We start from the raw sequence: 12721 nt of genomic DNA, 5'->3' as shown, positions 1-12721 counted from the left end.
CCAAGCACACGGCAAGAAATGCATGCGGGAGCTGCAGGCCCCGTCAAAGTCATGCCAACTAGACGAGGACCCGGAGCAGAGAGAAGAACGAGCACCCTCCAAATAATGATATCAGCCGTGACCACCAAGTCTTGAGATTGAAAGGGACAGAAGTCACCGTGTGACCCAGCAACATCAAAGGGGGTGTCCCAGCGGGGTGACCTCAGTCTGGCTGTGATGCAGGGGCATGGCCAGGGTCCCTGCTTTCATGCAGCTCCACAGCCCAGGGGGTAAACGCTGCCACAAACACTGGGCCCCCCTCTTTCCCCTGCTCCCTGGCACAGCAGAAATAGGTATGAGAGGGTTGCACCCCTGCCCTGTTCCCAGACCTGCTACTGGGCAGCATTTAGCTTGCTTTGGCAAGACCCATGCTGCAAAATGCAGGTTGAACTTCATCTCATGAGCTCCCTGGACACAGATATTATTTATTTTTAAATGGAAAAAGCCAAATCCTTTTTCTAAAGAACTGCGCAGTGCCTTTCCAGTGCCTGTTTGCATTATGATTCTGACTGGAAACAGACAGCATGGAAGCACTTATAGAATGACTCACTGATGGATTATAATGGGAATTGGCACTGCTCACAGCAATTTTGGATATACATGGAGAATAAATCCTAGTCTTCTAATACACTAAATGAGTTTGGCTTCCAATGATTCAATAAACTTTAAAGTAATCAACAAAAAGTCCCATGCACGCTACTGTGCTTAAACACAGTGCGTCCCCAGACACCAAAGGCTACGTTCACTTACTGATCTGTACTGGCAATTTCAGCTTATTGGTAAAAAAAACAGAACATGGGCACTGCATTTATCCTCACTGAAGTGCTAGGAAATTGAGAGCTTGGGTTTCTTCAAATTTAGCCCAAGTCAATAAAGTCTGGAAATACAGGAACAAGCTGAACTCTGCTGCAAGGAAAATAGGACCGAAAAAAAACAAAAACACAAAAAAACAACCCACTTCTTTAAAAGAAACAGTTGAAGGAAACCCAGGTTTGCAGACACTATAATGCTTGGGCCCAATAAGATGGTGTCTGTGCCCAGCTTTGCTTAGTGCTCCCTCACCCAGCCCAGCTCCTGCCGTCTCGGATCCAGACAGCAGCACGCACTCCCTACCAGAAAGCAGCGTGCTGGGGAGGACGAGGAATGGGGAATGGCCATGCACAAGGTGATCGGTGATAGATGGAAACTGTGGGGTTGTGCAGCAGGATGGCTACAGCACCCCTGGAAGACACCGTAATCCTGCCTTCACCCGCCCTGGCTCTCCAGCTACCTCCGTCTCTTCTTGCCATGCCTGTTGGTGAAAAAAATATGCATTTGGGAGGCTGCTTAGGTGCCTCACTGTGCCCTGCTCAACATCTGATCCAGTCTTTCTTTAGACTGCTCTTCCCTACTGGTCTTGGCCAATGTGCTCTCCTAATCTGTCTACACCAGGGCCGCCTGCAGCTCAAGCCAGAATACCTCCATGTAGGCTCCTTCCTCCCCTTCAACCATGCCCAGACCTCATGGGTTGACCAAAAACACAACACTCGAGTAAAACACTAACCCTCATTTGGGTACGTTCACCACAAAGCATATCCTCCCCACCCCCATGCCTACCAGCTAGCTCTCACTAGCTCCCTGGAGTACCTCAGCGCACTGTGGATCTTTGCAGAGCTCCTTCCCCGAGCAAGACCAGAGCCACAGCGACTCTCTAGCCCAAGAGCTCGGTACATATTGTATACCTGCTAGCTCCAGCCACCACTTCTGGTCCCTGCTCCTCAGAACCAGGCATGGAGGGCGGCTTCTCTTACCGCTGTGCAAGCCTCCCTTCTCCCGCTCCCGTCTCCCAGCTCTGCCTCTGTATAAGCTACCCCTCTGCACTGTCTGGCAGCCAAGCCAGCTGCTCTCTCGCAGCCACTTAGCTCTGCTGCCTGTCCCTACTCTCATTAACAGGGGCTGTTCATTTGCCTAATTATCAGCAGCCTGCGATTCACAGCTTCTCTCTCTACCTGCAGGATGCTCCGGCCTGCCCTTTGCCGCGCTGCTCTGGCATCACTCCAGTAACAGGTAGAGTTACCATACCTCTGGGCTTTCCCAGACATGTCCCCTTTTTGGGTCCTCCAATCTGTTGAGGCAGCTTGTTAAATTATAAACAAATGTCCGGGAACGTGCTCTGCTCAGCATCCAAGTTTTTCCCAGCACTTCCAGGCCTGCCCTAGCAAGGAGCTGCTGGGGGGAGTAGGGGGAAGGCAACTGGAGACGGGATGCCACATGCATGTGTGCACGCAGGCACACGTGGCCAGCATGAAGCAGGGCAGTGTGGTGGGAGCGGCTGCCGCAGCTGGATGCAGGTAAGTTTATGGGGAGCGGGGACTGGAGGGCCAGGGCCTGGAGACTGTCCGGGGGGGGGGGTGTGTGCGCACGCGCGCGTGTGTGTGTGTGTGCGCGTGTGTGTAGGGGATGGGGTGGGGAAGCAGGAACCTGCTGGTGCTGGGGAAGCTGTCTGGGCACTGGGGCTGCAGCAGGGCTGGGGCAGGGAGGCGAAGAGGAGCCCACCCCTCCAGCAGGGGAAGGAGGTGGCAGGGGTCCTTTAGGGGCAACGGGGAAGCTGTGTGGCCAGGCTGGCAGCACAGGGGCCAGTGGCCTTGCTCGCAGGGGCAAGCTGGGGGGAGCAAGGGGCTGTGGGTCAGGAGTGAGGGGCAACGGCATGGGCAGGGCACTGGCATATCACTGCCCCCCCACAATCACAATGAGCAAGAGGAGGCTGAGAGACGATCTGGTGGCCACCTACTAATCCATTGAAGGGAACAGCAAGGAATAGAGCATCTCCTATTTACTGGGACACCCCTTGGAGTAACTAGGAACGACGGCCACAAACTGACGGAGAGCAGATTCAAGTTAGACATCAGGAAGAACTTCTTTATGGGAAGGGATGCCAGAATCTGGAACGGGCTCCAAGGGAGGTGGTGCTCTCCCCTACCCGGGGGGTCTTCAAGAGGAGGCTGGACAAGCACCTGACTGGGGTTGTCTGACACCAGCGCTCGTTCCTGCCCAGGCAGGGGGTCGGATTCAATGATCTGCTAAGGTCCCTTCGGACCCTACAACTGTGAATCACATACTACAATCCCCCCCTCGCCAAACACAGGTGTCCCCTTTTTTAAAAAACTGGGAACATGGTGACCCTAGTAACGGGAAAAGGCCGCTGTTACCCGGAGGTACTACCTGCAGCTCTGAGGCATCCTCACACCAATGCGGTGAACTGGAGAGAAGCTCCCCCACGCCAGAGCAGAGAAAGCTGCATGCAACTGTATGTAGCCTTTAGAGAGCAGTAAAAGGGGTAAAGGAAACCTCTGTGGAAACAAGCCTACAACTCTGATCACCCCACGCGCATTGCAACCAAGAGACTTGCAACCTGCAAATTAATTGGAGAGGAAGTACGACGAGTGGTTAAATTATTTTCGACAGCCTAGCTATCATTGACGCAGCTACATCTAACTACTGTTATTTCCAATGTGAACCGTGCAAGAGCTGTCAGTAAGCTTTCGTTCTATGGAAGCTTCAATGCCCAAAACAAGTGTCGTAAATATGAGGAATGACACTGCTGAAGTGGATCATTGTGCCTACTGTGAATATCCTGACCCTAACCTTTAAAGCATTTGGTGCTGGCTACTCTCAGATCAGGAGACCCAGCGCGGGATCTGGTGCACAAGCACCTCCTTTGGGAAAATGCTTTGGCATGGTGTTTTTGTGTTGGTTTTTTTTAATTGATTGCAATCTCTGGAAAAAACACTAAGATACAGGTTTACAACGCAGTGCTCATCCCCACTCTCCTCTACAGATGCAAAATGTGGGTAACCTAACCATCGGCATCGAGAGCCTGCAGAGGCAACACCAACAAGGCCCCTGGAAAATCTTCCACGTCAAATGGCAAGATTGCCGTACAAATGCCGAGCTCTTGACTCCCAAAGCAAGTATTCTACTCCCAGCTTAGTTGCAGGCCAAAATCTCGTGGGAACCAGAAGAAACGCTGCAAGGGCGGGTTGGGCTGGCTGCTAACCCACTCCAATGGTGCTGCAACCTCAAGCAAGCAGGAGCCCACTTCGAGGTGAAGTGCCTTGTCCTCAAAGAGTATAGCGGAAGGAAGCGGAGAGAAATCCCAACATACCGCCTACGCTTCCCTGTGCACAGACCTGCAACGTGGGGACTGGTCTGTGGCTCAAGGACTGGACTCTTCAGTTACCTCAAGATCCGACCGTGAACTGTGGAAGAGATCATGCTTGAATCGAGAGATTGCCGCCACCGATCCTCAGAGACTGGATACCGACCTGGATGGATGATTGGTCTGATCCGGTATGGCGACCCCTACATCCTTACAAAGCACAAGAGACTCCAGTTTTATCACGGAGTTCACTCAGGATAAAGAAGTCTGAGTGCTAAATTTTGTGGGCTCTTTTTATTAGATTCATTTCAAAATAATTAGATATATTTTTAAATTATAAGAATATGCATTCTACATGTTAAGTGACGTAACTTCAGAGAAGGTATCCCGTATTATACATATAGAGACCTACCTAGTTCAGGGGGGCTGGCACCCCTGATTTCATGGGCACAACGCAGACCTGGCCAGCCATTGCACGAGTGGAGCGCGCCCGGTCCCCCGTGCCTCTGAATGGTTGAGGGGCCCCAGTGACTCCGCCCCCACCACTGAGTGGCTGTCTGGGCCCCACCCCTTACCACTGTCCATCGCTCACCCTGCTCCTCACCGCCAATTGGAGATTGGGGCAGGGCCACACGACAGGCAGCCCTCACAGCCAATCAGTGGCAAGGAGCAGCAGCCACCTTGCCAGTAGCCCTTTAAGTGGGCAACCCCCTCTCTCTTCCCCTTCCCCGCTCCAGGACACTGCCGCAGACTCGGCGAGTTCCCCCACCATGGATTTCACAAATTCCTCAGATTTTACAGGCAATGCCAGGAATTTGTGGAATCTGCAAAATCCACAAATTCAGGAAGGCCCTTTTCATAAGGGAATTGGATCCCTGGTCTTCACGCAATACTCAGTGTTCGTCTGGGTGCCTGAGAACATTTCAGGAAGTCCCGAGCTGCGCAGGAGCCCTGCGTGCAAATCAAACTCCCCGTACTCCAGGAACAGCACCACAGCCACCGCCTCACTGGAGACAAGCGCATCATCGCCTTTTCTACCTTACTGCTTCATCCCAATATTTAGCCACATAACTCGCCTGGCTTTCAGAGACCGAGTGCTCGTGGGTGCCAGAGTACATGGGGATGCCACAGAAAATTTACTGTTAGTTCAGAAAGAGTAGCCACTTGCTGTAATCCAATTTATAATTGCCACATCTCTAACGAATCCTTTTTATGACCAAACCAAATCAAAATTAATGCTCGTGCAATATAAAACCATTTGACCTTTAGAGATTGTTAGCACATACTTCCTTTGATGCTGCAAGATGGCCAGTAGGCAGCCAGACACCATCATTTCAAGGGAAAAAGGAAAAACGACATGTTACATAACTCAGCTTATTTTTCTGTTTAAATAAGATGGAAAACAATTTGCAACCGAACATCAAACCCTCTCATGAACTGTCACACAAAATAAAGCCGCCTTCTAGCAAAAAGAGGAGTTCCTAGAGCTGCTAGCAGGAGTGCCAGGAAGAACGCTTTCACTTTCATTTGTTATAACTTTGATTTACACAACCCGAGTTTACAACAAGCAGGGGCTGCTTGCCCTTAGGCCTTTAAGATTTGGGGACCCGGTGCTGTAGAAACAGGTGCTGCTATTTCCTGGACGGACAATATTCCTCCTCATTCACTCGCACACAGAGATCGACCAGGAACACCAAAAAAAAAAAAAAATGAGCCTTTCACAACCACCACGAAACTTCTTTGATATGACTTTTCTGGCTGCACAGAGTGAGCAATAAAGAACTGGAAGAACATTTATCCTTCAGCCATTTACACTCGTACTGCTTCTCTTTGATCCTTTGACGTTTGGAGCCCTGTGGCTGAGTCACCCTAGCATAACACAAATATTTTAGTGTCTCCAATGTCTGTTCAGTTGGCTTTACATTTTAATTGCCCCCTTCCATCTCTGCAGCCATTTTCAGAAGTGTTTTCCTGCCTGTATGCCTCAGAATTGGTTTCATTTTTTAAAGAGGTGCGCTTGGTAATATTCTGGGCACCGCTGCTGGGACATTTCTGTACATCCTCCCAGAAGTCTTCCAGTACCTGGGAAAAGCTGACTAACCGCTCAGTGTTCAAAGTCTCCCAGAGATGTGAAAGATAAAATGATTAAGCCACACACAGATAATTCTCCTGTCCAAAAAAAGGTAAATAGCAATTATCATTTTGCTGATGTCAACAGCTTTGTAGCGATCCTATAATCAGCCTAGTATATAAATGACCTATAAAAGGTATAACACTCATCATAGCATTTTAAAAGCTGAGAACAGCAGATTTGTTCAAATTTTGCAGCTTGAAGATTATTACGTGCTGCCAAAAAACCAGGTGAGACCATACGAGGATGCATCACTCAGCTGTCACCTCAACGTAATTACTGCAGACAGACATCCCCTCCCTTCCACGTTTTTAAACACGGTTTTTAGTGCAATGTTTTGCAAACGATTAATATACAAGGTGAGTTCAACTTTCTCTCATCCAATCTTTTATAAATGTAAAGAAAGATGCAAAACAACACATTAAGGCACAAGCTGAATATAACTGAATGACTTTTTCTGCATCTGCGTTAAAAATATTGTTGAGAATAAATAAAACGCTCGGAATGACACAGAAAATTTGGCTACAATTTAACAGGCATATGGCAACTTTGGGCTCCAGGTGTTCTCTTTTTTAAAAGACCATTTACAAGCCATAAAAGTCACATTTTTTCAACTATCAACTGTCCGACTGAGCTATACACACAGAGGAAGACCCAGCACAAAGGCTGAAATGTGCTCCATAAAGCCTCCAATTTTCCCAGGACTCACAAGTACTGCAGAAGTCTTGACATAAGGTCATTGGGACCTCACGTACCTAATGCACTGGTAGCAGGGATGGATTAGAGGCTGCATCAGACTTCACTCTTTAATCTCATAAGGCTTAAACCATAGAGAGAGCTCTCTAGGGAACAAGCCCGTGTTTTGAGTTCTTCGCTTACGAAGACTGCGAGGTTTGAATCAGACCTAACTGTTACCCTCTGCACCCAGGCTGCCTTTTCTTAATTGCAGCGCTAACAGGAAAAAAACTGTCCAGATGCACCAGCCAGGGTTAACTCAAGAAGGAAATGAGAACTAAGAGAGCCCTAAATGAGAGAAAATCTTACTTACAACACTGGGAGGCAGCAGAGGGCAATGGTTTCTTCTGGACTTCTTCCGTAAAGCAATACTGCGGGAACACAAGAGAAAGCACACGCTGATGAGACTTGAACACAACTTCATGAAACAGAATTTCCAAAACGCGGCAACAAGCCTACAGTTCGGCAGTATTTACAGGTGTCGTTTTTTTCAAAGCAGAAGTTAATAGCTCCCGAAAAAGGAACCAGGAAAAAAAAAAAAATCTCACTTTGTTGCATGCCAGTATAGCTATTAATTGCTGCACACCTGGCCTAGATAAAGTCTGCTCCACTTTCAAAGCTCAAAACACAAATATTTTCAAACCTGGGGGCCTAAAATTAGTTGCCTGAGTCATAAAAGGTTTGATTTTCAGAGGTCCTTAGCACCGGCAGCTCCCAATGGCTTCAGTGGAGTGTGGGTGCATGCAACACCCTCAAAATAAAGCCATTTAAAAAGTTCCTGAATTTGGATTTTGGAGCATGAATTTCAGTGCCAAGCCCAGGGTTGAAAGTGTTGGCCTGCAGACTGCAGCAGTACTTCTCAGAGAAAGTGAGTTTGATTTTCTGTACCAGTCTGCAATCCTACAAAATGACCCCGGGGTCTGTTCAAGGGTTGAGATGGAAGAATAAGAACTAATCCTAACAGGCAAAATGATACCAACCCACACCCTCAGCAGTACAGGAGATGCAAACTTTGAAACCTTGATGCTTCGTTAATTCAGAGTGCAGGGGGCACTGAACACACAGGACGCTTTCAGCTGAGAAGCAAAGGAACAGAGATTATCAGCCCACTGGATGAGTGAGCAAGACATCTGGAAGACCCGGACGGTTTCTTCCGAATTCATGGCTGCTCTTGCATCAAGAAACAATTGTGAGGACGAAGCACCAAAGGACACCTACACACTACATCAGCATATGGCACCAGAAATCGAGGGCTGAAGCCCACAACTTTGGACCTACATCCAGAAGCAGGCGCTCATCCCAGCACTACCACTGACAAGTCAAGCAGCGCGGTTTGACTTCCACCTGATCCACAGATATTAAAGAGGATTGAAAGCTTTTGCAGGAAATGTTGCCTGAAGTCAGAAGAGGCTGCAACTCAAGCCATTTTACTCCAGGTAAATACTGCTCTGTGATTGGGTCAAACAGCTCCTGATACAAACATCTGCCTTGGCTTTGTCCATTTGCAAGGTGAATGACTGACAATTCACAGGTAGGTTAGAGCAGCAGGTCTCGAGCTTTTTAGACTCAAAGCACCCCTCAGAACATCCTTGATTTTTGACCATAGAAAAAAAGAGAAAGATTCTTGTGTTGCAAAAACCCCACAAAGATCACAACAGGTCAGAATGATTTAACACTCTGAATCCCTATTTGAAATCAACACAGGTTCATTCGAGGCAGGTCCTGTCAGACCAACCTGGTGCCTTCTACAACCAGGTCATGACATCCTTGGACGCAGGGGTAGCAGTGGACGTAGTCTTCCTGGACTTTAGGAAGGCCTTCAACACTGTCTCTCACCCCATTCTCATTAAAAAACTAGGGGGCTGCGGTGTCAATGCCTACACAGTCAGATGGGTCACTACCTGGCTGGAGGGCCGCACCCAGAGAGTTTTTGACCTGGAGGGATGTGGGCAGTGGGGTCCCCCAGGGCTCGGTCCTCAGGTCCGCACTGTTCAACATCTTCATCAGCAACTTGGACAAGGGGGTAAGAAGCACCCTATTCAAATTCACAGACGACACTAAGATGTGGAGGGAAGTGGGCATGCTAGAAGGGAGGAATAGGCTGCAATCGGACCTAGACAGGTTACAGGGGTGGGCGGATGAGAACAGGATGTGTTCAACACTGACCAGTGCAAGGTGCTGCACCTGGGGAGGAAGACCCAGCAGCAGACCTACAGGCTGGGGAACTCCCTTCTCGTCAGCGCAGAGGCAGAAAAGGATCTTGGAGTCATCATTGATGCCACAATGAACATGGGCCGACAGTGTGGGGACGCAGTTAGGAAGGGCAACCGCGCCTTGTCGTGCATCCAAAAGGTGCATCTCGAGCAGGTCCAAGGAGGTGATCCTCCCCTTCTACGTGACACTGGTCAGACCGCAGTTGGAGTACTGCGTCCAGTTCTGGGCGCCACACTTCAGGAGGGGTGTGGACAGCATGGAGAGGGGCCAGAGGAGGCCACTTGCATGGTCAGGGGCAGCAGGGCAGGCCCTACGAGGAGAGGCGACGGGACCTGAACCTGTTCAGCCTCCACAAGAGAAGGCTGAGGGGGCATCTGGTGGCCTGTTACAAACTAGTCAGGGGGGACCAGCAGGCAATGTGGGAGTCCCTGTTCCCCCGAGCACTGCCAGGAGTGACTAGAAATACCGGTCACAAGCTGGCAGAGGGTAGATTCAGACTAGACATCAGGAGGCGCGACTTCACTGTCAGGGCAGCTAGGACCTGGAACCAACTTCCAAGAGAAGTGGTGCTGGCTCCTACCCTGGGGGTCTTCAGAAGGAGGCTAGATAGACACCTAGCCGGGGTTGTTTGACCCCAGTGCTCTTTCCTGCCATGGCAGGGGGTTGGACTTAATGATCTGCTCAGGTCCCTTCTGACCCGACCAACTATGAAACTCTCTCTGGGTTTGCCCTTGTGCTAACACTGTGTAGCACCCCACAACATCCTTAAAAAGATTGCTGCAGCACCCTGATTAATAATTACTCTGTTAGAAGTACATGCTGCTCCAACACTTCAAAACCCTTCTCATACCATAAGCACTACTTAAAACTAATACTATACTGGTGAAGAAAGGGGCTTTATTATGCTTCTGGTTAACACTGTATTCACATTCCCCTGGCTTAGGTTACAAAGTTTAAGAGCAAGAAATGCAAGCCTTCACCTAAGAACATGACTATCACCTTCAGGGAGCCAGACAGACTTCATTTCACAACTCGGTGAAGGTACCATATTTTTACCCAAATGCAAGACTACATGAAATTTAAGACAACCCCCGCCTCCCCCTGCCAATAATTAGATTCTATATATGAACAATGTATAAGTTTCTTAATTTTCCATGCACATAATTTAAGTGTTGGAGGGTGCTCTTCCCCACTGTCGCCACTGTAATGAGGATAGCATGGCTGGGGAGTCAGGCAGCCTCACCTTGGCCCCCACATTACCACTTGCCACAATTGCAACCAATGTCACAGCAGCTGCTTGTCCCCACCTCCCCCCACCACCACCTTGTACTCAAATCCAAAACAAGGGGCTTTCCCCCCTCCCCACTACCAGACAAAACAGGAAAGCAGAAGAATCTGAGAAGTTTTTAATGAAATTATAACAAGCCACTAAAACCATGATCCAATAAACTCCTTTAGCTCCAGAACAACAGGCCAAAGTCTCCTCACTCTGCATTGCACACAAGCTAAGAAACTGAAAATACTTCTTTCAGGATTTAAATAAACAGAACCTAATGAAGCCCTGCTGCCAGGAGCTGCCTCGCTCCGACGACAAGTAGGCAGTGATGCGTCTTTAATTTAAAATTTATGTACACAAAAAAGAATCTCCGTTCAGAATTGTCACACTCCAATGCATCTAACGATGAAAAGCTTCATGCTTTTGTTAGCATTAACACCACAAAATTAAAGGGAATGGTTCAGAAGGATAGTGCAATGAATACTGAAGGAAATTTTTACCTAAAATTACTTGTTATAGAAATTCAGAGTAGCACTATATTATGTTCTGGGAAATTTTAGGCTAGACTCCTACTTCAGTGACCAACATCTTTCAAGTACAATACTTACTTCATCATGATCTCCCATGGAATTAATCTGTTCTAATTTTTTGGTCCAGTATCTGGCTTCCTCCTCAGGGATATCTAGAAGAACAGCAAAAGCATGACTTACTGGCATTGATTTAGTTATAAAGCAAGACTTGGAGATAATTTACTATTAATACAAACTTTAGCAGTGACAACAGACCAAAAGAACAATTTTAGAGCACACCACAAAGCCAGGCAGAATTTAATTTTGAAAGACTCAGCGAATGCTTGATACCAGAATCAAATGTAAAACACAAGTTCTGAACAGCAGATCTAGCTTGCCTGAGAGGAGAACATTACTTCTAGTTCATATCTAGTTAACCAAACACACAGACCAGAGAGGAAAAGGAGAATCTGACCCAGTTTGTACTGAGCTCAAGTAGTCTAGAAAGGACACTAAAATCATGAACAAACTACACACTTGGTAACACAACCTGAGGAAAACAAGGGCCTCTGCTCTAGCGGTACGACTTCCAGAAAACAGTGACTTGAACTCTCCCTTTCCGAAAGAACACCTTCAGATATTGATGACTAGAAAATAATATTTAGGAGGTTTGCTTTTGGGAATTGGGTTGTAGGTAAAGTAGATATTGCATTAGAATAATGGTCCAGGGCAACAGCAGAGGTTAACTGGTTTCTAAAAGCCTGTTTGTAACAAAGATTCCTTCAAGGACCACTGTGTCTGAAGCCAGCAGACACACCGGCTGGGAAATTGAAGACATGTACCATGCTGTTTCATAATGTGAACAGTGTACCCAAACAGATACAAGGGGCTCTGCAGCATTGACACCAGGTCACAGTGCCCAACTGCAGAGCCCTTGGGATTTTGGGTTCTGGTGGACAGACCAAATTAAGAGACCAGAAACTCCCAAATGAAGATATGCACATGTGATGGGCTTGTTGGAACACAGGCACGTGCTGACAGGACAGAACGTGGACAGTATGACAACCACAGGGAGACCAATCAATGATATCCAGAGATAAAGGGTCATCAGAAAGGACAAAAGGATATAAAAGGAGAGATTTCAGAGCAGCAAAAGGTCCCCAATGGGGGAACCCAAACACTGTGGACAAAGGGCACACCACCAGCCCATCTCACCCACCCCACCGGTGGGGGGAAGGGACTTGGTCCTCAGCCTCCAGGGTGCCAACATCTGACATTGGCCACGTATTGGCCAGATATACCTTCCCTCTGTGACAGCTCTAGGCCTGGTAGATATAATTAGGGAGGTTATTTTGTTGGTCTTGCCTGCATGGTTCTTATGTGCTATCATTGTATATCAATAAAAATTGCCTATTATTGAATGGAGGGGGCATGGCTGGTATGAGGGTTTGAGTCTGCCTGGAACAAGGTATCTAGGTCATAAATCCAGTGTCAGCAGACATTTTCATGTGGGACCAGATGACAGTCAACTTAGAAAGGACTCAAAAAATTGCCTGAAGGAATTGCGGAGCCATCAGCTATTATCATTGGGAACTTGTGAAAGTCATTTGAGGTCTCAGAAGACCAAAAAAGGGCAACAACAACGCCTATCTTTTAAAAACGGGAAAAAAAAGGGAAAC

At 48.0% G+C, this 12721-nt stretch overlaps 1 protein-coding gene across 3 annotated transcripts in view; it reads right to left on the bottom strand.

Annotated features, from left to right (window-relative positions):
• UNC13B (unc-13 homolog B) overlaps positions 1–12721 on the bottom strand; it is a 300680-nt gene that overhangs the window by 219465 nt on the left and 68494 nt on the right. For all 3 annotated transcript variants that reach the window (XM_059725356.1, XM_059725357.1, XM_059725358.1), the window contains exons 6-7: positions 11142–11215; positions 7357–7414 (exon numbers count right to left, since the gene is read on the bottom strand). In XM_059725356.1, the coding sequence (XP_059581339.1) occupies positions 7357–7414; positions 11142–11215 (132 nt within the window). The remainder of the gene's footprint in view (positions 1–7356; positions 7415–11141; positions 11216–12721) is intronic.

The sequence above is a fragment of the Alligator mississippiensis genome, chromosome 3 (assembly GCF_030867095.1).
Source record: "Alligator mississippiensis isolate rAllMis1 chromosome 3, rAllMis1, whole genome shotgun sequence".
Taxonomy (NCBI): domain Eukaryota; kingdom Metazoa; phylum Chordata; order Crocodylia; family Alligatoridae; genus Alligator; species Alligator mississippiensis.
The sequence above is the reverse complement of the archived record's forward strand: the minus strand, read 5'-3'. Positions and strand labels throughout refer to the sequence as shown.